General features: G+C 40.2%; 1 protein-coding gene across 1 annotated transcript; it reads left to right on the top strand.

Moving 5' to 3' along the window:
* Nucleotides 1-17: 17 nt before the first annotated feature.
* Nucleotides 18-3,519, top strand: LOC104859949 (excitatory amino acid transporter 3-like). The gene is made up of 3 exons (XM_010620856.1): nt 18-95; nt 609-781; nt 2,764-3,519. The coding sequence occupies exons 1-3, from the start codon at nt 18-20 to the stop codon at nt 3,008-3,010; spliced, it is 498 nt and encodes a 165-aa protein (XP_010619158.1). The 3' UTR covers nt 3,011-3,519.
* The last annotated feature ends 18,522 nt before the right edge of the window (nt 3,520-22,041 follow it).

Genomic DNA, 22,041 nt, shown 5'->3' with positions numbered 1-22,041 from the left:
GAAATACCCCCGTCCATATGCCCTACCACTGCCCCTCTACTCATCCTTCAAGGCAACATAAATTCCTGGAATACATTAGATGCTCAGCTGGACAGGTGAGCAGGTGGAAGGGAGGAAGAAAACTTACAGAGAAGTACCTGGCTTTAATTTAGAATGGATGCCAAAGCTTTTGTAAATAAGGAGGGGAAGGAGAGTTGAAGGGAGGGTAGGGGATGGGGAAAAAAAGAATCAAGATGTATCATGTACAGATAGAAATTCCCTATGATGAATGTGATCATCATGTATACCTAAAATGTACCAATAAATTTAATTTTTAAAAACTTTTAACTAGGATGGATGCATGGACATGTAGGCAAGCCCTTGAGTAACTCTCTGGCCTATTGGCACCACCCCTTGCAGCTCTTTGTTTCCTGTGTCAGAGTGATCTGCCACATCTCCCCCTGCCAGCGCATGGCACCATCTCCTCTCAGCCCCTCCCCTGCTCTCAACCTTCTAATTAGGCAGAGCTAGTACTCAACAGCAAACAGATTTTGACTGGCCAAACTGGAGAGACAGCAGTCATCTGTAGAGATTAACTTTCAGGCCAGGGTCCTCAAAGAGAGACATAGGGGTCTAACTTCTTTCCTGATGGTGTTTTTGGCTACAGCATCACAGCCACAGCTGCCAGCATTGGAGCGGCTGGAGTGCCCCAGGCTGGCCTGGTGACCATGGTGATTGTGCTGAGTGCTGTGGGCCTGCCTGCTGAGGATGTCACCCTGATCATCGCTGTTGACTGGCTCCTGTGAGTTGGAATGAATGACCCGCCTCCGCTTCCTAGCCATGCAGAGTCTGCAGTCTGCCATCATTCTCTTCTCCAGCTGCCTAATGAGCCATCTGGTGCTTCTTTAATTTCCCTCTGACCAGGTCCTCTTATAATATGTTTAAAATTTAACTCCTCATAACTTGGAGCAGTTGTTTTAAAAAACCATTGTGCTCCAATCTCCCATTACACCTGGTAATATTCAAGGTTAGGACCTGGGTGTGGGATAAGATAAACATATGGATAACAGAGTTAAGGAGCAGGGCAAGGCCCTGTAGCCACCCCAGTTTAACCCAGCCCTGGTTTAGCATCACAGACTAAAAGCCACTAAATTCAAAACCAGTGCGTCTTCCCAAGCATCTTTGGAGTCAACAGAGGCTTTGGAGTAAGACCGATTTGGGCATGAATTTCCCATCCAGTGTCTTCAGTAGCTTTTTGTCCTTCAAGTTTATTGCTTCTCTGAGGTCTAGAAGCATTATCTGTGAAATGAGGGAAATTCTGCCGGCCTCCTCGGCTTCTTTAGTGACTTAGTGAGCTCAGGTTAGTCAGTGTCTAGAACCATGTATGGCAGGCAGTGAAGCTTGTTATTATGAGGTTTTTCTGTTGATTAGAATGAATTGAACCATTTCTTCTCACTTTTCTATATGTCGTATACATATACATGTGCACCCCACCCCTTTCCACATACAGATAAAAAATAAGCAGAACATCTGGGTCAGAATATATCTTGTGTTAAAGTTGGAACTAGCCTGGTTCCTGGCTTTTCTTTGATGCCACCTCTGGGCGTTGGTCCTCCAGCACCTGGGTCTGTCCCTCATCCTGGCCAATGGGGCACATGTAACTCCAAGAGAACTTCCCTTGGATCTGGCTTAGGCTGACTGGGGAGTCCAGGACTATCTGCAGATGGCAGCTAAGATGGAGGAAAAAAGCAGCAGCGATGGACTGTGTAGGCGCAAGCTCTGAGCCTGGCTGAGAAGGCCCCTCGGCAGCTAGACAGGAATCTAAGACCCAAATGAAATGGCCCTGTCCTTTAAAAAATACCCTAACACTGAGACAAGCTTTAGTTTTTCTTCCCAGTGGTGATGGTGCCTTTGTCCTTCTGTCCCTTCCCTCATCCTTCCTGGAACCAGTGACCATCACTGTCAAGACAGCCAGATAAGTCAAACTCCAATCTGAAGTCATGAGATGAAAAGACACTAGAGCTAGTTCAGCATGTAGCCTTGGTCTAAATAACAGAAATGCATCCAGAGTGGACAAAGGTGGGCGTAGTTGGCCTTTTCTGTCCTGTAGGTACAGTTTTCACGAGAACGTGCATGGACACAGTTCTTGGCAACAAACGCCACTGTCCCAATAGATGCTCCTCTCTGCAGCAGTCCTTCTCTACCTGCCACCAGCCTCTTCTGCAGGCTTTCTGGGAGTTCAGACTGGATGAGGGCATTTCAAGAAGTCCATTCCTGGACTGACCTGTGTTTTCTGCCTATGGTCTGCCATGAGCTGACTCGTGCTCTGCCATGTGTCTGCTGGCTTGCTCACTGTGACCTCATTTCATAAACAAACCAGACACACACACACACACAGCACATACCACCCACACAACATCCAGGTTCTCTCCTTAGTCGAGAGAGAGCCCACAAGGTCAGCGGAGTGATGAACTCACAATATAGGTGTTAGGGTTGGAAGTCCTCAGCCTCCTTTGTCCCCTAAACATGTCTGTGGAGATTCTGTTCATGTTTCTTGGGGAGGAGAAAAAGATCACAGGGGATTTAGGGACCCTCTTTGTTCATTTTGTACCTTTATGAATGACCGTTTGCCTCAGGCCTGTGAGGTGCCTCTGTTCAGCCAGCCAGAAGCAGCATTTTCTACACTGGCGGAAATCTGAGCTGAATGTGTCAAGTCCTTTCCTACCTCCAGCTCCTGAAGGAAAATGAAATCTGAGCTCCCTGACGTGCCTGTTTTCTCCCTAGGGACCGGTTCAGGACCATGGTCAACGTCCTTGGCGATGCTTTTGGGACTGGCATCGTGGAAAAGCTGTCTAAGAAGGAGCTAGAGCAGATGGACGTTTCATCTGAAGTTAACATTGTGAATCCTTTTGCCTTGGAATCTACAGTACTTGATAATGAAGACTCAGACACCAAGAAGTCCTATGTCAATGGAGGCTTTGCAGTAGACAAGTCTGACACCATCTCATTCACCCAGACCTCGCAGTTCTAGAGCCCTGACTTCAGATGACTGGAGTGACAGAGGACAATCTCTTAATGAATCCAAACACTTAGAAGAAAAACAAAATAATAATCAGCTGTACATTTAGTTTGATATACAGAACTCTAGATTATTTTCTATATATTTGGTTTGATAAGCCTTTGCTGTCTAAATTTTAGGATTGGGATGGGGTAAAAAGAAAAAAATCTCAAAAAGAAGTTGTATCTTCTGGCTTTTAAAAATTCTTTCAAAAGCTTGGAAGTGCATAAAATGTTGGAAGTAGGTAATAGTGGAGGGTAAATTGTTTTCTCTATTGTAGACCAGTATCTTGGATTTTAAAAAAGAAATTCTCTCATTGGCTACAAATTTTTACTCAGGCTTTTATCGGTGTGGCTTTCCTTTGACCTCTCACTTTATAGATTATAATGCATCTAAACAACCCCATCTAGTTAATGTGCCAAATTGTCCATTTTGAACTCATCTCCAGCCGATTTAAAAAAAAAGTGCTAAAAAAAAAAAACACCCAAAAACAAAACAGACCAGCACAGTTCTGCAATAACAGTTTTAAGATAAACATAGGGTTCAGGCCAGGCGTGGTGGCGCATGCCTGTAATCCCAGCAACTCTGGAGGCTGAGGCAGGAGGATCACTTTGAGTTTGAGACCAGCCTGGGCTACATAGCAAGTTCCAGGTCAGTCTCAACTACACAGTGAGACCCTGTCTCAAAAAAAAAATAGGGTTCAGGGATACAGGAGGATTCTTTTTTCAATGTACTGTATTGGGACACTGATAACTGTTCACCAGTGTTCAGTGTAGAACTATATGTATGTGTGTGTATTTATTTTTTTCATATAATTTGCAAGACAGAGATCAGAATTGAACTGTCAATGTGAAAAAAGGAGCTCTCCTTGTACTTGAATAACTACAATTCCAACCCAAGTCTGCTGCAGGGCTTATTGGAACTCCTTTCTCAGGAGCGCTGGAATGAGAAATCAAGTTGTCGGATTGTTTCACGTCTGTGTATCTGCCCTAAAGTGAGACGTATCTTGGTGATACTCCAGGATGGTACGGCCATTCTTTTCTAACTTCCAGATTCAAGCTGCCTGGAAGGAATCCATGCCAATTCTACCTAAGGTGGAATACAAAGGTGTCACTTCAAAAAGGGTGGCTGTGCTTGTGACCAACTGAACGGCGGCTTCATTCTTCCAAGTTCACTCATACCCACTTAACAAGGCCAGTATTTTGCTGCCTTTACACTTTTGTACCTATCAGGGCCCAAATAACACTGGCAAGCTACCAGCTAAGTTGTGCTTTAAAGTAGATTCCGTTGGTTGAATAAGCCGCCACGCACAAAAGCTGTTCCTACCCTGGGTTTGCGTAGCGTGAATCCCATGACATGCGACACTGGCATCAGTGCTGCAGGGGAGATTCTTCCGTGCCACGACGCTTGACCTGACTCCTCCAGCAAGCACTGTTCTAACTCACAGTCTCAGCCCTCCCTGCTCACTTAAAACCTCTTGCTAGTCCTCCTCTGATTTAATGAAGATAGCTTACTAAGTTTGTGCTTCAACTCTCACCTTGTAAATAAGGCTTAACATGAACTTGTACTCACACTTAGATCCAAAACAGTCATGTTTCTGTGGTACTGTGCAGCCAGCTTAGACGTGTACTTTTATATTTAAAAGAAACCAGAAATTGTGCCAAAGAAAACAGAAAAATAAATGCTCAGTATTGACCAGCTGGACCTGAAATCTGAGGAAAGATACTGAATTGACATGTAAACTTCATAGTGACCAGTGATTCCGTGGTGAACTTAAAATGCAAATATTAGTGTTGTTTATAGGAAATAAATATAATTGAAATTGAATCAATAATTTATTTTGGGCTAAATGGTTCTATCCTCTTATCATGTAGCTCCAAGCCACATAGGAGTTGGCATATCTCTTCCTGAACTGCAGGTCATCCTTTTGGAGTTTGTAACCAGCCTTTTAACAAACTGTGCTGTTAAGTCATAAAAGAGAACTATGTTCCATTTCAGTGTCAATAAACATGTCCCTGATTCTTTCTTCCCCGCCTTTTTCTGCCTCTTCTCTGTACTTTTATTTATGTAGGTGGATATTTGAAGGCTGAGATGTGGATCACTTGAATCAGACTGCACAGATTATTATTTTCAAAACTTTGTGTCACCCCAAGAATGAAAAATCAGGGCTGGAGAAAAGTAATTCTTGATAATAACCAGTGAGCATTTCAAGGCCAAAATACAGTGCCATTATAAACAGTTGTGATCATATAATGTGACTGACATGAAAGAGTTTTACCAAATTACTGTCACAGGATACAGGAGGCTTGTCTGCACAGAATGATAACTTTAGTTGAAAGACCAGTCTGTGTGAAACATGACTATAAACTATGCATGGCTAGATTCAGAGTACTCTAAAAGAGTGGCTCTGTCCTGCTTGGAATAATTGAGCCATGACTACTTTCTATAGGACATGGTGGACTCACCTGTGTGACTGACATAAAAGAAACAGCCCCTCGGGAGAGAACAACATAAAAATGCTTACTACTGTGTGACCACAGGAATATAGGATAGTTTCTTCTGGTTATAACATGGTGGGAGGTAGGGGATCCCAACAATACAATGCCCCAAAAAGATCAGTTTGGGAAAGGGCATAACTGAGCAGAGGACCTCTGTGATTTATCTCGCACAAAGTATACAGAGGATGTGGTTGTCAGCTCTGGCAAATGGATTTAATTTCTCAACAAACTTTTGTGAGCCCACTGGGTAGACTCATTTAAAACATACTTCATTCTGGGCCAGGGATTTAGCTCAGTGGTTCTGCTGCCTGCTTTGCAAGCACAAGGTCCCGAGTTCAATCCCCAGTACCAAAAATAGGTATATATTAATTTAAAATAACACTTCATTCTTACAGTAGTTCTGGGAAATGTGTTTGGCTTATCATCAGGCTGTGGGCTAGGAGTATTGGCTGTGCTCCTTCAGAAACTTCCCCCCGATGCAGCAGAGAAGCAATGGTCCTATGGAGCCTTGGCAGGATGCTAGAAGATTCCATGTGACAGTACTGATAGTCTGAATTCTCTAGCTGCCCACCAAGTGACCTTGGGATGCAGTGAGCTAACACGCAACTCTGAGCTCATTTTTGTGACCTTGCCAATAATCCAAGCCTTGATTTCCTCTTCCATGAAGCAGTGGTAACAGTTCTTGCCTTGAGATTGCTTTAAATGAGAAAATGTCTGTGATACCTCTAGCAAAGACCCTGTTATATCATATACTCAAGAAATGCTAGAGCTTCCCTCTACCCCAGCCCCTAGAGAGGGAGGGAAGAACCACACCCTTTGCCACAGATATATTTGGGTAACATCCCCCAAAGGCCCATGTGTTAAAGGCTTAGCTGCTAGCATGTGGTGCTAGTGGGAGCAGGTAAAATCTTTAGTGGGAGAAAGTCAGGTCATTGGGAGCTTGTCCTTGGAGAGAGATGGGTACTCTATTTTCTCTCCTCTCCCTCTCTCTCCTTCCCAATCACCATGAATGGAACAGCCATCTACATCACATGTTTCACCATGGTTTACTGCTTTGTCATAGACCCCAAAGCAATGGTGCCAGTGAGCCAGGTACTAAAACCCTTAAAAAACTGTGACCCAAGATAAACCTGTATAACATATAACTTGCTTATTTCAAGTGTTCTGTCACAGTGACAGAAACTGACACAGGATGTGACTGCAATTGCTCTTTCAGTATTTCAGGACATCTGTCACTGATGCAGACAGTTAACGTCACCCCCCCCTTGGTGCCAACCAGACTATTACAGTGAGCTGTACACCCAACTTTATGAGACTTCATGAACCACCCCATTCTATAAATGGGAAATCCCTTCCTGGAAATGCAACAGCAAAATATTAAAATATTAACTCCTGAAAAGTACCACATGGGAACTAAACTAAAGTGACTATGATCTTTTTTTCCTGTGGTTAGAGACACAAAAGGGCTTTAAGTGCTTGGGCTGCCTGTGTGAAGGTGAGCTGCACATTCATGTAATAACCCTCAGTATGTACAGAAAACAAGAGTACACACAAGTTCACTTCTGCAGTCCTGGCCTAACAATCTCATGTGACTCCTCAAAAACTATCCTCCCCACACAAAAGAAGCAGGCTTCATTCTGCTCCCCACATGGGCCCTTTTACTGTACTCTGGTAAGAAACATGCCTTCCTCCTCTGAAATCTTAAGACTTTTTCGGTGGAAGCCACATGACATAAGAAGTAGGCTTTGTGAAGTTAGCTTGGGGACAATATAACAGAAAACACATGGGACAGGATGACTGAACCTAAATGTCTGGGCATGGATGGAAATTACCAGTGACATTCCTAGTAGGCTAGACTATGTGGTCCTGAGAAGCTCCTAATAAGCAAGTCGTGAGACCTAACCACACAACTGGTATCTCCTTGACTTACTAGGACAGACTCCATGTACAGTTTGGAGGGGGCATCTTCAGAATCACGGAGACACTTCTGGAAAACCCTAAAGACAAGATACACATCCATATTCCTTTTGTTATTGCAGTGATGAAAAACAAAAGGAAAGCTGTGACTCTTCTAGAAAGCCATCAAGGAAGATCCCACCCCAGAAGAGCAGCACAAGGGCGTCACATAGAAAACTGACTGCATAAGTACCACACATCTAGAAAGGCAAAGAACTCCAAAACTAAAATACAGAATCAGCTTGGCTCCTAAGCAATGGTGTTTGTATGTCAACCCTCATTTTCTCTCTGGGAAATTGCCTGTTCATGGCAGACTAGAGGCTCTGGTAGCTGCCATTCCTCTATGATTTGGGAAAGCTATTTGCTTTCTGGTGTAGCATTTTATTCTTTCACTTCAGGGTGTCTGAGGGGGATGCGAAGCAAGCCCACATCATTTGAGTGGTTCAGAGTCAAAGGTCCAGCTGCCAGGGGGAGGCACAGAAGTCCTGGAGATCTGATACCAGCCAGGAGTTGCTTTATCATATTCAGGCTATGCAAAGGTACACTCCCTGAGGTGAAGAGAAAATGGATTGCAATGAATTAAGTCATCCAGGGAGAGTAATCACTGGAGCAAAGGCACCACGTTGCCCATTTTATGGACACACCCATACAGAGTGGCGAAAGCACACACAGATTTAAAAATGACTGATCCCCCTTTACACATTCTGACGTAGCTTTGATTTAAAGAGCCCTTGGGTTGTAAATCCAAGGTCATCACTTAGCAAGAATAAAAGGTCAACAGGAAAAAAAACTGTCTGAGTTGACTGGACTGGGGAGAGGGGTTCTAGAAATCTGAATTTGAGGGTAACAAAATTTCACATCTTTAGGTGGGTGGATGGAAGCACTACTATGTAAACTGCAGTTACAAACAACAGCAACCCGAGGACACTAGCTGGTACTCCCCCAACACATGCTTTTTTCCTTCCCAGAATTGGCTTCCCCAATTGGCTTTACCTCCCAGGACCTCCTAGTAAATCCCGCAGTTCCTAATTTAACCAGAAACAAGATAGACAGGTACATGTCAATTTCACATTAATCAAACACAAATCCAAGACTCTCTATAAGGACTATTTAGTCTGCTTTTCTGGCTCTAAGGACAGTTTGCTCCTAGACCATGCCAGATAGACCTACTAGGTTCCTGTACACCTTTCAAGACACCGATCTGACTCCTAACAGCTACAGGCGTTACATATGGAGACGCCTCCTTGTCTGGATGAGTGTAGGAGAAGGCTGGATGCGCCGGTTTTAGAAAGAAGGAAAACCATTTTTATACATTTGTCAACTGTTGGCCTTTCAGTTACTAGGTGGCAGGTGCTGTTCCTACCACTTACATATTAACTCATTTAATAAAGTAGCATCATGAAACGAGTACTACTATTATCTCCTTTATACAGGGGAGGAAACCGTCTCAGAAAGTTAAGCAACTTGCCCAAGATCATACAACAAACAGGTGGCAAAGCAATTTGGCTAGTGTTTTTCACCAGGCACTGTAAGCCAGGGGTGCTGGGATTTTAACTCTAAGTCTGGGGTGGACCAACATTTTCAAATCAAGAATCTCTTCAGAGCATCACAGAGCCTATGGTTAACAATATTACAATGCACACTTAAAAACTTGCTTAGAGTGTAGCTCTTGGGTGCTAAGCGTGTTGTTTCACACATAAGGAAGGAAGGAAGGAAACTTTTGATGGTGATCACAAGTATATGGCATGGACTGTGCAGATGGTTTCATAGCTGTATACTTACCACCAAACTCCTTAAGTTGTATATGTTAAATATGTACACCTTTTTGAACATCATACCTCAATAAAGAGATTTAGCAAAATAAAAGCTCACTGTTGACACCAAGTGTTAATTATATGACAGCACTGAACTATTTTACTTAAATAATCTTACTTATGCTTCTCAAACTCTTTATCAGGCAAATAATATTACCCTGTGTTTTCAAGATGAGGAAATTGCAGCTGACCAAGGTTTATTTGCCTGAGCTCACTCACACATCTGGGACTCAAACATTATTCCAAAGTCTCCCTGGCTTTCAAGATATAAGCTTCAAAATGACTAGAAAATCAATGCATAGCAGCCCATCATCACCTCTTTGAAAGTTGTTCATCTTTTCTAATCATGTCATTTAATTTGCTACAATCAAATTTACTCCTTCAGATCCCCTCTCTGTTTTCCCATTCTAGCAAAGATTAATTTAAAATGTGCTTAGTGGACTGAACTCTCCTTTTACGGTTGATACATTATCATTTTATCCTTCTCTTTTCACCTTTAAACCTTCATTCAAAACCCAATTCTTCCAGGAAGCCTATTTGTTCTAAAGCCAAGACAGGAAGGTGTTAGAATAAACCCTATTTCCCTTTTGCTTTTCATACCAAAAATTCAGGGTTGCTTACTGGTCTTCAAACCTCCATTTCCTCCCCACTTACTAACACCTTAATCCCCTAAAGTCTAACTTCCACAACTGTTCAGAAAACCCAAGGTAACCTATGTCCTGCTTGTGAAATCCAAACAGCATTATCCCAGTCGTCACTGTTTACACTTCTGCAATATTTGTCACCACTGGCTGCCTTGTATCCCACTCAGTTCGCTCTCTGACTTCTGCACTGTTACCAGGCTTAGCACCACCTGAGCCCTCTCCATTGCTCTCTCCTCACCTTTGTAACCTCTTCCTGCTGCTGCTCCTTGCTATGGGTCTCACTTTTGCCTCTGGGAAACACAGAAAATATGTGAAATGAGTGGACAAGCTTCCTACCATTTGCTCTTTCTCTCTCTGTACTCTCTCCACCAGAAGTGTACCTGTTCTTAAGCGCTTCAACTACCACTCTGTGCAGGTGACTGCCAAAACTGTGTATATGCAAAGTGTAAATATAGCTGCTCTTGGTTTTGCCTACCCTCTTAGTCAAGTTTTAGATCCCATTTGCAACTTCTATTCAGCATTTTCCAATGACCTCTCTGCTATCATTTTAAATTGCATTTATCTGTTATTAACCTAATTTTTTTTCTGAAGTCTCTCCTAAATTTTGTGTTTTCAAAAATCATCATCTTCCACCCCCCAGTAGCTTGAGATCATGATGGTTACCTTCCTGCTTTTGACTAAGAGGTCTGAGGTCGTAAAGCAGGTAGAGACATTAGTTCATTTACTCAAATCCCTCTGCCCTGAGCAAACAGTGTTGCCTCTGTGAAGCAGCTGGCCCAAGATTTAGCTGCCTGTCAGACATGAGTAACTGGATGGGGTCTGTTCCTGAATTTGCACTTTCCTCCACCCCCCAGTAGCTTGAGATCATGATGGTTACCTTCCTGCTTTTGACTAAGAGGTCTGAGGTTGTAAAGCAGGTACAAAGACATTAGTTCATTTACTCAAATCCCTCTGCCCTGAGCAAACAGTGCTGCCTCTGTGAAGCAGCTGGCCCAAGATTTAGCTGCCTTTCAGACATGAGTAACTGGATGGGGTCTGTTCCTGAATTTGCACTTTCTATGTAATCCTTGAATGAATAAACTTGTATCTTGATAATCCTCTAAATTTACAACTATGAAACCTTCATAACAGGAGGAGTCAGATGGATTAAAACACAAGAAGCCATTAACTGGGCATGATGGTGCACACTCGTAATACCGGCACTCAGGAGGCTGAGGCAGAAGAATTGCCATGCGTTCAAGGCCAGCCTGGATTACATAGCAAGTGCAAGCCCAGCCTGAACTAAAGAGGGAGACTCTGTCTCAAAAGAACAATAAAAAAACAAACAAAACAAAGCCATGAAACTAAACACAAGATGCTTTCTCTGCCTCTCAGCACCCCATCTGTTACTGTTCTGAGCATTCACTATTCTATCTCCCAGGCCAAAAAGGAACCATGAATAAAAGAATTCCCCCCCAAAAGATTTTTATTAATCTTGTTTTGCTCTTTTAGTCCTTAAATTAGTCATGCCTCAGGGCTATCAAAATCACCAATTTAAAACTATACTACAGCCGGGCGTGGTGGTGCATGCCTGTAATCCCAGCACTCAGGAGGCTGAGAAAGGATTGCTGTGAGTTTGAGATGAGCTTGAGCTACATAGTGAGTTCCAGGTCAGTCTCAACTACACAGTGAGACCCTGTCCCAATGCCCCCCCAAAAAGATCTAAATATTAAAACACACAATAAGATCTAAATATTAAACACACCAAAAAGATCTAAATATTAAAACACAATATTAGAAACACTAAACTTGTTGGAAGAAAAGGAAGGTAGAATTCTTGAAGACACTGACATAGGAAAAGACTTTATGAACAAATCCTCAGTAGCGTGGGAATTAGCACAAAGAATCAACAACTGGGATCTCATCTTTTTAAAAAGCTTCTGCACTACAAGAGAACCACCAACAGAGCTAAGAGACAACCTACAATGTGGGGGAAGTTTTACCAGCTACTCCTTAGACAAAGGTCTACTATCTAGAATATATAAAGAACTCAAAAAATAAGACTCCCCAAATATAAAGACCTGATTCAAAAATGGGCATCTGAAATGAACAGACATTTCTCAGAAAAGAAGTAAAAGCAGCAAATAAATATATGAAAAAATGTTCAATATCACTGGTCATTTAGATAACCAGTAGTAATACTATCTTTTTAAAAAGCTTCTGCACTACAAGAGAACCACCAACAGAGCTAAGAGACAACCTACAATGTGGGGGAAAAGTTTTACCAGCTACTCCTTAGACAAAGGTCTGCTATCTAGAATATATAAAGAACTCAAAAAATAAGACCCCCCCCAAATATAAAGACCTGATTCAAAAATGGGCATCTGAAATGAACAGACATTTCTCAGAAAAGAAAGCTTCTGCACTACAAGAGAACCACCAACAGAGCTAAGAGACAACCTACAATGTGGGGGAAAAGTTTTACCAGCTACTCCTTAGACAAAGGTCTGCTATCTAGAATATATAAAGAACTCAAAAAATAAGACCCCCCCCAAATATAAAGACCTGATTCAAAAATGGGCATCTGAAATGAACAGACATTTCTCAGAAAAGAAGTAAAAGCAGCAAATAAATATATGAAAAAATGTTCAATATCACTGGTCATTTAGATAACCAGTAGTAATACAGATGAGAACAACACTGAGATTCCACCTCACCCCAGAAAGAATGGTTGCTATCAAGAAATCAAGAAATAACAAATGCTGGTGAGGGTGCGGGGAGAAAGGAACATATCTTCATTGGTGGGAGTGCAGACTGGTGCAACCACTGTGGAAATCAGTATGGACATACCTTAAACAACTAGGATTGGAAGTTCCATTTGACCCAGATATTCCCCTACTGGGTATCTTCCCAAAAGAATTAAAAGAATCAAACCACAGTGATATATGCGCACTCATGTTTATAGTGGCACATTTTGTAATAGCTAAAACTTGGAAACAGCCCAAATGCCCATCAACTGGAGACTGGATAAAGAAGATGTTTGTGTGTTTTTTTTAATAAAATGGAATACTACTCAGCCATAAAGAATGAAAAACTGGAGACATTTATAGCTAAATGGATGCACACTGAGGCAATACACTTAAGGGAAATTAATAGGACACACATGTGTAAATACCAAATAGTTTTTCTGATGTGATAAACTAGAAGTACAAACAAGGGTCAAAATGTATAATTAATATTTTGTAATAGGTAGAAAAGGTCTAAAGGTATAGGGGAAGTGGGAGGAGTAGGGAAAGCTAAAAAGTGAAGAGAAAGGGAAAAAATGGAATAGAGGGAGGGGGGAGGGGGGGAGGGAGGGCAGGGGAATGGGGAAAAAATAAGAACTAAGGTATGCCATGTAAAGGTATAAGATCCTAATAATGAATGTAACTGTATTGTATGTCTACAAATGTACCAAAAAATTTAAAAAGTTTTTAAAAGTTAACCCTGCCTCATGTCATGAAGAGCATGAATCCACAAACTGAAGGACTTGGTGTCCTTAGGTTGACAGGATGACTGTTCCCTTAATCAATACTTTACTCCTTAGGATACATAAAACTTAATAGTGTACTTGCACACCAATAATAAACCCACTGAGAAAAAATTAGTAAAATAATATCATTCACAATAGTTTCAAGAAAATTAAATATTTAGGAATTAACCTAACCAAGGAAGTGAAAGACTTCTATAATAAAAACTGCATTACTCCAAAAAAGAAGATCCAAGAGGACATCAGAAAATGGAAAGCTACCCCTGTTCTCAGATAGGCAGAACCAATAGTGACCAAATGGCCAAACTTCAAACACTGATATACAGATTTAAATTAATCCCAATCAAAATACCAATAGTGTTCTTCATAGAATTAAAGAAAACAATTCTAAAAAAACATAATGAAACCAGAGGAGACCCAATAAGGAAAAGGTAATTTTGAGCAACAAGAGCAAAGCAGGAGGCATCACAATCTCAGACTTCGAGTTACATTACAAAGCTACAGTGGTAACAGCACAGAACTGGCACAAAGACAGACCTGTGGATCAATGGAGCAGAAGAGAGAATGCAGAAACAACCCCAGCACATCCAGCCATCTGAACAAGGGGCCAAAAACAAACGCTGTGGGGGAAAGTAGCCTCTTTGGCAAGTGGGAAAACTGGCTATCCACACACATACACACAAGATTGAACTTGGACCCATATCTCCCACCATTTACTAAACTTAAATCAAAATGAATCATAGATCTAAATATTAAAACAGAAAATGCTTAACCTATTAGAAGATAAAATAGGAAAAACTCCTGGAGTCAGAGTGATAGGCAAGGACATTCTGAACAGAACCCTAATCACAAAATAAATAACATCAAGAATCAATAAATGGGATTATATCAAATTTTAAAAGCTTCTTACAGCAAAGGAAATAATACAATGAAGAGACATCCTCAGAATGGGAAAAATTTTTGCCAGCTATTCCTCAGATAGAGGACTAATATCTAGAATATATAAAGAACTCAGAAAATTAGATACCCACCAAATAAAAGACTGTCAAAGAATGGGCAACCAAAATGAATAGACACTTCATAGAAGAAGTACAAATGGACAATATATTAAAAAAGTCAACATTACTGGCCATTAGAGAAATACAAATTAAAACAACAGTGAAATTCTGTCTTACTCCAGAAAGAATATCTGTTATCAAGAAATCAATTAATAACAAATTCTGGTGGCTATGGAGAAAAACAAAGCCTTTTTTGTTGTTTGTTTGTGGGGATGTAAACTAGTGCAACCACTGTGGAAATCAGTATAGAGATTCCTTTAAAAATGAACAGTAGGTAGCTGGGGATGGTGGCGCACACCTATAATCCCAGCACTCAGGACGCTGAGGCAGGAGGACCGCTGTGAGTTTGAGGTCAGCCTGGACTACATAGTGAGTTCCAGGTCAGTCTCAACTACATAGTGAGACCCTGTCTCAAAAAACAAAATGAACAGTAGATAAATACCAAATAGTTTCTCTGGAGTGAATAAAGTATAATAGTACATAAGATCCTAATGATATAAGGGACAATGTGAAATAGGAAGAAAGGGGCTAAAGATGTACAGATAGTGGGAAGGGTAGGGGAAAGCTAATAAGGTAAAAGAAAAAAATTTGAGGGTGAAGGGATGGCAGGGACAAGGGGAAAAAATGAGAACCAAGACATGTCATGTAGAGGTACAAATTCCCAACAACTGTACTGTATCCCTAAAATGTACCAATAAATTCAATTAAAGCTGAAAAAAATTTGAGAAAATGGAAAAATGGAAATGAAGTATTTGTAAAGGGGGAGGGGAGAATGGGGTGAAGGGAGGGCAGGTACAAGGGGAAAAAATGAGAACCAAGATCTGTCATGTAAAGGTACAAGATCCCAGTAATGAATGTAACTGTACTGTATACCTAAAATGTACCAAAAAACTCAATGAGAAAAAAAAAACTAACAGTAGAAATTCCATTCAACCCAGATCCCTTTCTAATCTTCCCTCAAAAACTAAAGACATCATATTACAGTGATATACATATACCCAAGTTGATGGCAGCACAACAAACAGACCATTCTTGGAAGTGGTCTATATGTCCATCAACTTATAAACCAATAAAGAAAATGTGCTATTTATACACAACAGAGTACTTCTGCTATAAAGGAGGATAAATGAGTCATTTGTAGGAAAACTGATACACCTTAAAACAATAATATTAAGTGAAATAAATCAGATACACAAACTTATATATCACAAGGTTTCTCTCATATAAGAAATCCAATGTATAAAAAAAGAGCAAAATAAAAGACAGATAACAGAAAAAAGGGAACTAGATCTTTTGTAAATGAAAAGGAGACCAAGAGAAAGGGGAAAGGAATGGGAAATAAAAAGAATTAAAAGATTTAAGCTGTGTCATGTACACGTACCAACTCCCCACAATAAATGTAATCATTATGTAAGGCAAACCGTACTAATAAAAATTTTTTAATTCACTCCTAATAATCAAATAGGCCAAGGCCACCTAATTTAACTGCCTCTTTCTTAAAGGAGCCAGACTCTCTTCCATATATACTCATGGGTTTTAAAGCACCATTAAAATAAGTTACCTCACAAGTTTCTGCCCACTCCTGATACTTAATTCACCCTTTTATCTTCTATGACCCTCCTATCAGTTCAGACTCTATTACTCTAATGCCTTTCTTAGAGTCTCCCAGCCACCAGTCTCTTACCTACTCCTAAAATATTCTGAACAAGACCATTAGATTAATTCTTAATTTTCTCACCACAAAACCCTAACATTTATAGCAGTCTAAAATACCAGACCTAATATTTAAGATACGTCAGAAGATATCCTCAGAGGTCATTTCTTTCCATATACATGCTTCGGCATGCTCTTCCTAATTGCCTCACTTCTTCTTTACCTGTTCTTCCTAGTCTTTAATGTCAGAGAAATTCGTGGCCCCCAGCGGCAAAACTCATGTTTTTTACCTCCTGAAATCTGGATAATCTTGGTACATAATCAGATATTGCCCTATGTCATTAAAGTTAACAAATAGGAGAAAGGTTCCACTGCCTGCTCTGCAAGGGCAAGGACCCAAGTTCGATCCCTAGTCCCCCCCACCCAACTTATGGAGGAAAAATTAAAGTTAACAAATAGGAGACTTGATTGTAAAGTAATTAAATTGAGTTCCACAAATCTCATTTAAACCATTATCAATTTCATGCTATTAAGCAGGAGTCAGATTTGTGGCTGAAGGCGAGACACTGCTTCCCACCAGCTTTATGTGGCCATAGAGCATTTTTAGATTTGGATCTGAGAACTTGCACACCTTGTGGGAGTGGGGTAGGGAAGTTACACTGTCTGTTTCACTCCAGTTCCCCCTACCTACCATTATTTCAAACCTTAATGTGCCTGACAGTGACAAGTCCTGCCTGGGTCTGAAGAAGTCTGATTTGCAACCTTTTCTGAGAGACCCACTTAAGCCATGTCATTGCCCTAGCGAAGTCTGGAAATGCCAGAAGTACATGTTCTATCTTATACTCAGTACTATACTGAGTACAGAGTAGGAATTCAGGGAACAGACGTTGAATGGATTCACAGAAGGCTGCAGAATCGATTTAGCTGTCAGGACTGAGAAACCACATGACCCAGTGAACAAAGGATGTCATCATGCACCGGAGTTGAACTCCCTTACACAATGCCAAATGAGTGTTCATGACTGCAAGTTCCCACCGCAAATCCAGCATTTCCAACAATAACACCTACTGCTTACAATTCGTTCCTGGAAGTCATCCCACTAAAACAGGTGTGATATTTATCTCAGTTTGAAATACCAACCTAAGTGTCAATTCCTGGGGGAAAAGGAACAAGGAAGTTTATTTTGAAGAGAAGGGAAAGGAGAACTTACTAAAAATACTATTTACAAACATAATATTCCAATGACAGGAAATAACAGAAAGCACCTCTTGCTGACCTAAACAAGATTCTAACCACCGTCAAGAGAATTCAGAACACCCTCTCACTTGGAAATACGAAGTTCATGTTTTCCAAACCCACAGAATACAATTTCCAGAAAGCAAACCCTCAGGTAAAATATTCCAGCATCAGGGACAATAATGCTCATTTAGCAATCAAAAGGTGGCAGAAAGTGGTAGAGAGACCATGAAGTTTAGAAACAAGGCGGACTGGGGTTGGAAAATAGGCTCTAACACTTGTTTTTCTGAGCCTTAGTGTCCTTAGCTAGAAAACAGGGGAAATGATGTTTTCCTTAAATAATTAAGTGAGATAAAAAGAAAAATAGCTAATGCTTACTGAGTGTTTATTTTATACCAGGCACTGATTTAATATGTTTTTTTAAGTGTGTCATCCATCTACTATGAATTATGAAGCAGATTCTCTTCTTGCTTAAGAGGTAATAAAAGATACTGAGGCACAAAGAGGTTAAATTTGCTGAAGGCCTTCAGGCTATATAAATGGCAAAACCAAGATGTAAATCTAGGTGCTCTTGCTCCCAGTCTTCATGCTAATACTATAAAGCTCCTGAGAAGTACTGGATAAAACACCTTGCAAACTGGGACACTAAACAAAGCAATGGGTGAGTGGGAGTGTGGGAGGGAGCAGAATAAACCTTTACCCCATTTCTTTCACGGCATTCCAGATCTCTCAAAGGAAGATGACAAGGTCTTCAAAAGACTATGATTCCTGCCCCTTCGACCTGGTGCAACAGAGGAGCCTGGCTGCACAGGTGCCAATACAATGGGGTTTGTTCCCCACCACCACCACCAAACAAGAGAAAGAAGGCCTCTCTGAGGCTGCTAGGTGAATTGAAGCCCACTGGAAAAGTGAAGAAAATCTGTGATAAAGGCACACCACACCACCATCGCTAGTAAGTCGGAGGGACCAGCACCTCACATCGGAACCTGGTCTAACTTCAGGGGAAAGACAGCTGGAACCTGCAGTACAAACTTGCAGAGTTCAACCCAGCAGCAGGACAGAGATCTCCACTTGGGCCTTGAAGCCAAAACTCAGCCTGAACCTCAAGGGACAGTGGCTGACTTGATGAATCTAATTAGCTTAGACCTGCACACTCCTTCCCATGCTGTCTATTGTGTCAACAGAGGCACACCCTGAAGGAGGCCCTTCTTTTCTATGTATGTTTTTTATTTTCCAAGTAATTTTTTTCACTCATCTTTAATCATTTTTAAATATTTTGTATCTTTTTCTTTTCTCAAAATTTTTTCCTTTTTTTAATCTTTTTCTTACCTTTTCTCTCTCTCTCTCACTCTCTCCCACCTCGATCTCCATTACTCTCCTTTTTTGTTCCTGTTCCAATCCTAATTCAAATTTATTTTCTTTCTTTCCCGCTTCTCTTTTTACTTATCTCAATTGCCATTAGTTTTAAAAGAAAGTGATTACAGTTTCTAGCCTCCCTAAAGCTGTTAGTATTTTCTGTTCTTGGGAATATTTTGTTCTGTATTCTCTTCTCTTCAACAGCTCCCTAGAGTTTGTGTTATCTTCCTGTGTTCTCTGACCTCACTTCTAACCTTTCTCCATCCTATCTATCTACCCATCTCTCTCCTGAACTCCTTCTAAATCCCCATCCTGCAGAGTAAAGTTGCTATATTGAAGAGTTTACTCACTATAAACATGTTTTCGGATGGTCCTTGATTTTGATTTCATTCAAATGGTTAAAAGTGATAGATTAATAACGACCACAAATTGTCATTTCCTAAGCTGTGCTTGATGCTATTGTGTTGCTGATTGTATCACTTGGGCTAAGGTGATGTGATTGATCTAATCAGTTGTCCTACCTGGTATAATGAAAATGAGTTTACCTCAGAGACATTAGAGACTCAAAACCTAAAGACCAGCTATACCTGTGACACTAAAGTATTAACCCAGGAATTAAACCAAGGACAATACCAATGACAAAAATAGAAATGAGAAGTCATTTCAACAAGACACAAACACAGACTTCCACCCCACCAAAGGTAAACTCTGGGGGAAATGAGGTGGAAAAGTCTGACAGTCAACCATCTGGACACTCTGAACTGATAGCACAGGAAATAAAAAAAAAACAGATAAATGAGGCTCTAGAAAAATTCAAAACAGAAATAATTTCCCAGATAACCACAGAGATGGTGAGAAGAATAAAGAAATAATTAGAGACTCTAGAACAGAAACAGACAAAAAAAATAGATGAGTTCAGGACCATAAGGGAACCCACGAATACCCAGTATAGGAAAGAAATGGAAACCTCAAATGACCAACATAGGAAAGAAATGGAATCCCTGAAACAGATTCAAACAGATATCCAGGAGATTAAAAACTCTATAGAAAGCGTTCACAACAGGATGAACAAATGTGAAGATAGAATTTCAGATATAGCTGATAAGATTGCAGTCAGTGTCCATGAAAAGAGAGATCTCTTAAAAACAATAAAGGACTATGAGAAATCGATCCAACAACTCAACTCCTAGATGATGCAAAGAAGAATAATATAAGACTGATAGGAATCCATGAAGTAGCAGGAGAAAAGTACAAATGACATAAAGAACTTTTCACAGAATTTGGGACAGAAAACTTCCCAAACAGAGGGGAAGAATTTGACGTACAGATAAGTGAGGCATATAGGACTCCAACTAGCCATCATTAAAAAAAAATCTACACCTATACATATAATCACCAATCCTGGAACCCCAAAACAACAACAAAATACTACAAGCAGTTAGAGAAAAGAAACAAATCACATTCAAAAGAAGTCCATCAGAATCACAGCAGACTTTTCAACCCAAAGCCCTCCAGTCAAGGAGAGCCTGGATTGAGCTATTTCAAGTCCTAAAAGAAAACAACCTAGACTGGTGTATCCTGCAAAATTCTCTTTCAAAATTGATGGGGAAATAAGACACTTCCACAACAAAGAACACCTGAGAAATTTCATGAACACCAAATTGGCACTCCAAACATTTCTAAACAGTATCCTGGAAAAAGAAAATGACCACAACTCCATAAAGGCCAAGAGAGGAAATATACCAGGCAAGGCAAGAAATTAAAGCGAGACAGGGAAAAATAAAAAAATAAAAGAACCAACAACAGGAAAATAACATGACAATGAAAAGTCAGCACATAGCAGTTATAATCATCAATGTTAATAGCCTCAATTCACCAATCAAAAGGAACAGGATGGCAGAATGGATTGAGAAGCAAAATCCAACAATATGCTGTATACAAGAAACCCACTTAGTATACAAAGAAATTCATAAACTGAGAGTAAAACGATGGAAAACAGTTCTCCATGTGACAGGAACCCTGAAAAAAGCGGGGGTAACTATCTTATTTTCAGACAGAATAGATTTCAAACCAAAACTAATGAAAAGAAACAAGAAGGCCACTACATCTTTGTAAAGGGAACAATACAAAAGGACAAAATGATAATCATGAATATATATGCACCAAATACTAATGCCCCCAACTATACAAAACAAATATTAATGGATATGAAAATGAAATAAGCACTAATACAGTTGTAGTGGAGGATCTCAGTACTCCACTGACACCAATAGATCATCTAGACAAAAAAAAAAACAACAACAACAAAATAACAGAACTGAACCAAGTCTTAGAACAAATGGATTTAGTAAATGTCTACAGAGTGTTTCACCCCACAAAATCAGAATATACATTCTTTTTGGCTGGACAGAGGTCATTCTCCAAAATAGACCACATGCTAGTTCATAGAACATGCTTAAGTAAATTCAAACCATGCTTAAGTCAATTCAGACCATAGATCAATAGCCTAAGAAACTTCACGAACTTCACAAACACATGGAAATTAAATAATACCCCACTGAACCACCACTGGGTCACAGAGGAAATTAAAGAAGAAATTAAATAGTTTCTTCAACTAAATGATAATGCCAATACAACATATAGGAATCTATGGGACACAATGAAAGCAATTCTACAAGGAAAATTCATAGCAGTAAATGCCCATACTAGAAAAACAGAGCGAGCTCAAATAAACAACCTACTAAACCTTAAGCACCTAGAAAAAGAAGAGCAAGACAAACTGAAAGCTTGTACAAGGGAGGAAATTATAAAGAGCAGAAATTAATGCAATGGAGACTAAAAGAATGATAGAAAAAAAAATCAATGAATCAAAGAGTTGGTTTTTCAAAAGAATAAAATTGATAAACCCTTAGCCAACCTTATCAAAAAAAGGAAAGAAAAGGCTCCAATTCACACAATTAGGAATGAAAAAAGTGAAGTCACAACGGATCCACCAGAAATCCAGAGGATCATCAATACCTACTTCGAAAACTTATTCTCTAATAAAATGGAAAATACAGAAGAAATGGACAGATTCCTAGACACATATGAACTTCCAAAGTTGAACAAAGAAGATACAAAAAGTAGAAACACCCCAATTACATTCAGCAAAACTAAAAATGTAATTAAAACACTATCAACAAAGAAAAGCCCAGGCCCTGATGGCTTCGCTGCTGAATTCTACAAAACATTTAAAGCACTATCACCATTACTTTTTAAACTCTTCAATGAAATTGAAAGGG

Source organism: Fukomys damarensis, unplaced genomic scaffold, assembly GCF_012274545.1.
Source record: "Fukomys damarensis isolate Sample0158 unplaced genomic scaffold, DMR_v1.0_HiC HiC_scaffold_31, whole genome shotgun sequence".
NCBI classification, from domain to species: Eukaryota; Metazoa; Chordata; class Mammalia; order Rodentia; family Bathyergidae; genus Fukomys; species Fukomys damarensis.
This window is presented reverse-complemented; position numbering and strand designations above follow the sequence as displayed.

Coding starts and splice junctions, on each gene's coding strand:
- LOC104859949 (XM_010620856.1), top strand. CDS start 18: ATGCCCTACCACTGCCCCTCTACTCATCCTTCAAGGCAACATAAATTC. Junction 96..608: donor TTAGATGCTCAGCTGGACAG/GTGAGCAGGTGG, acceptor AGAGAGACATAG/GGGTCTAACTTCTTTCCTGA. Junction 782..2,763: donor ATCGCTGTTGACTGGCTCCT/GTGAGTTGGAAT, acceptor TTTTCTCCCTAG/GGACCGGTTCAGGACCATGG.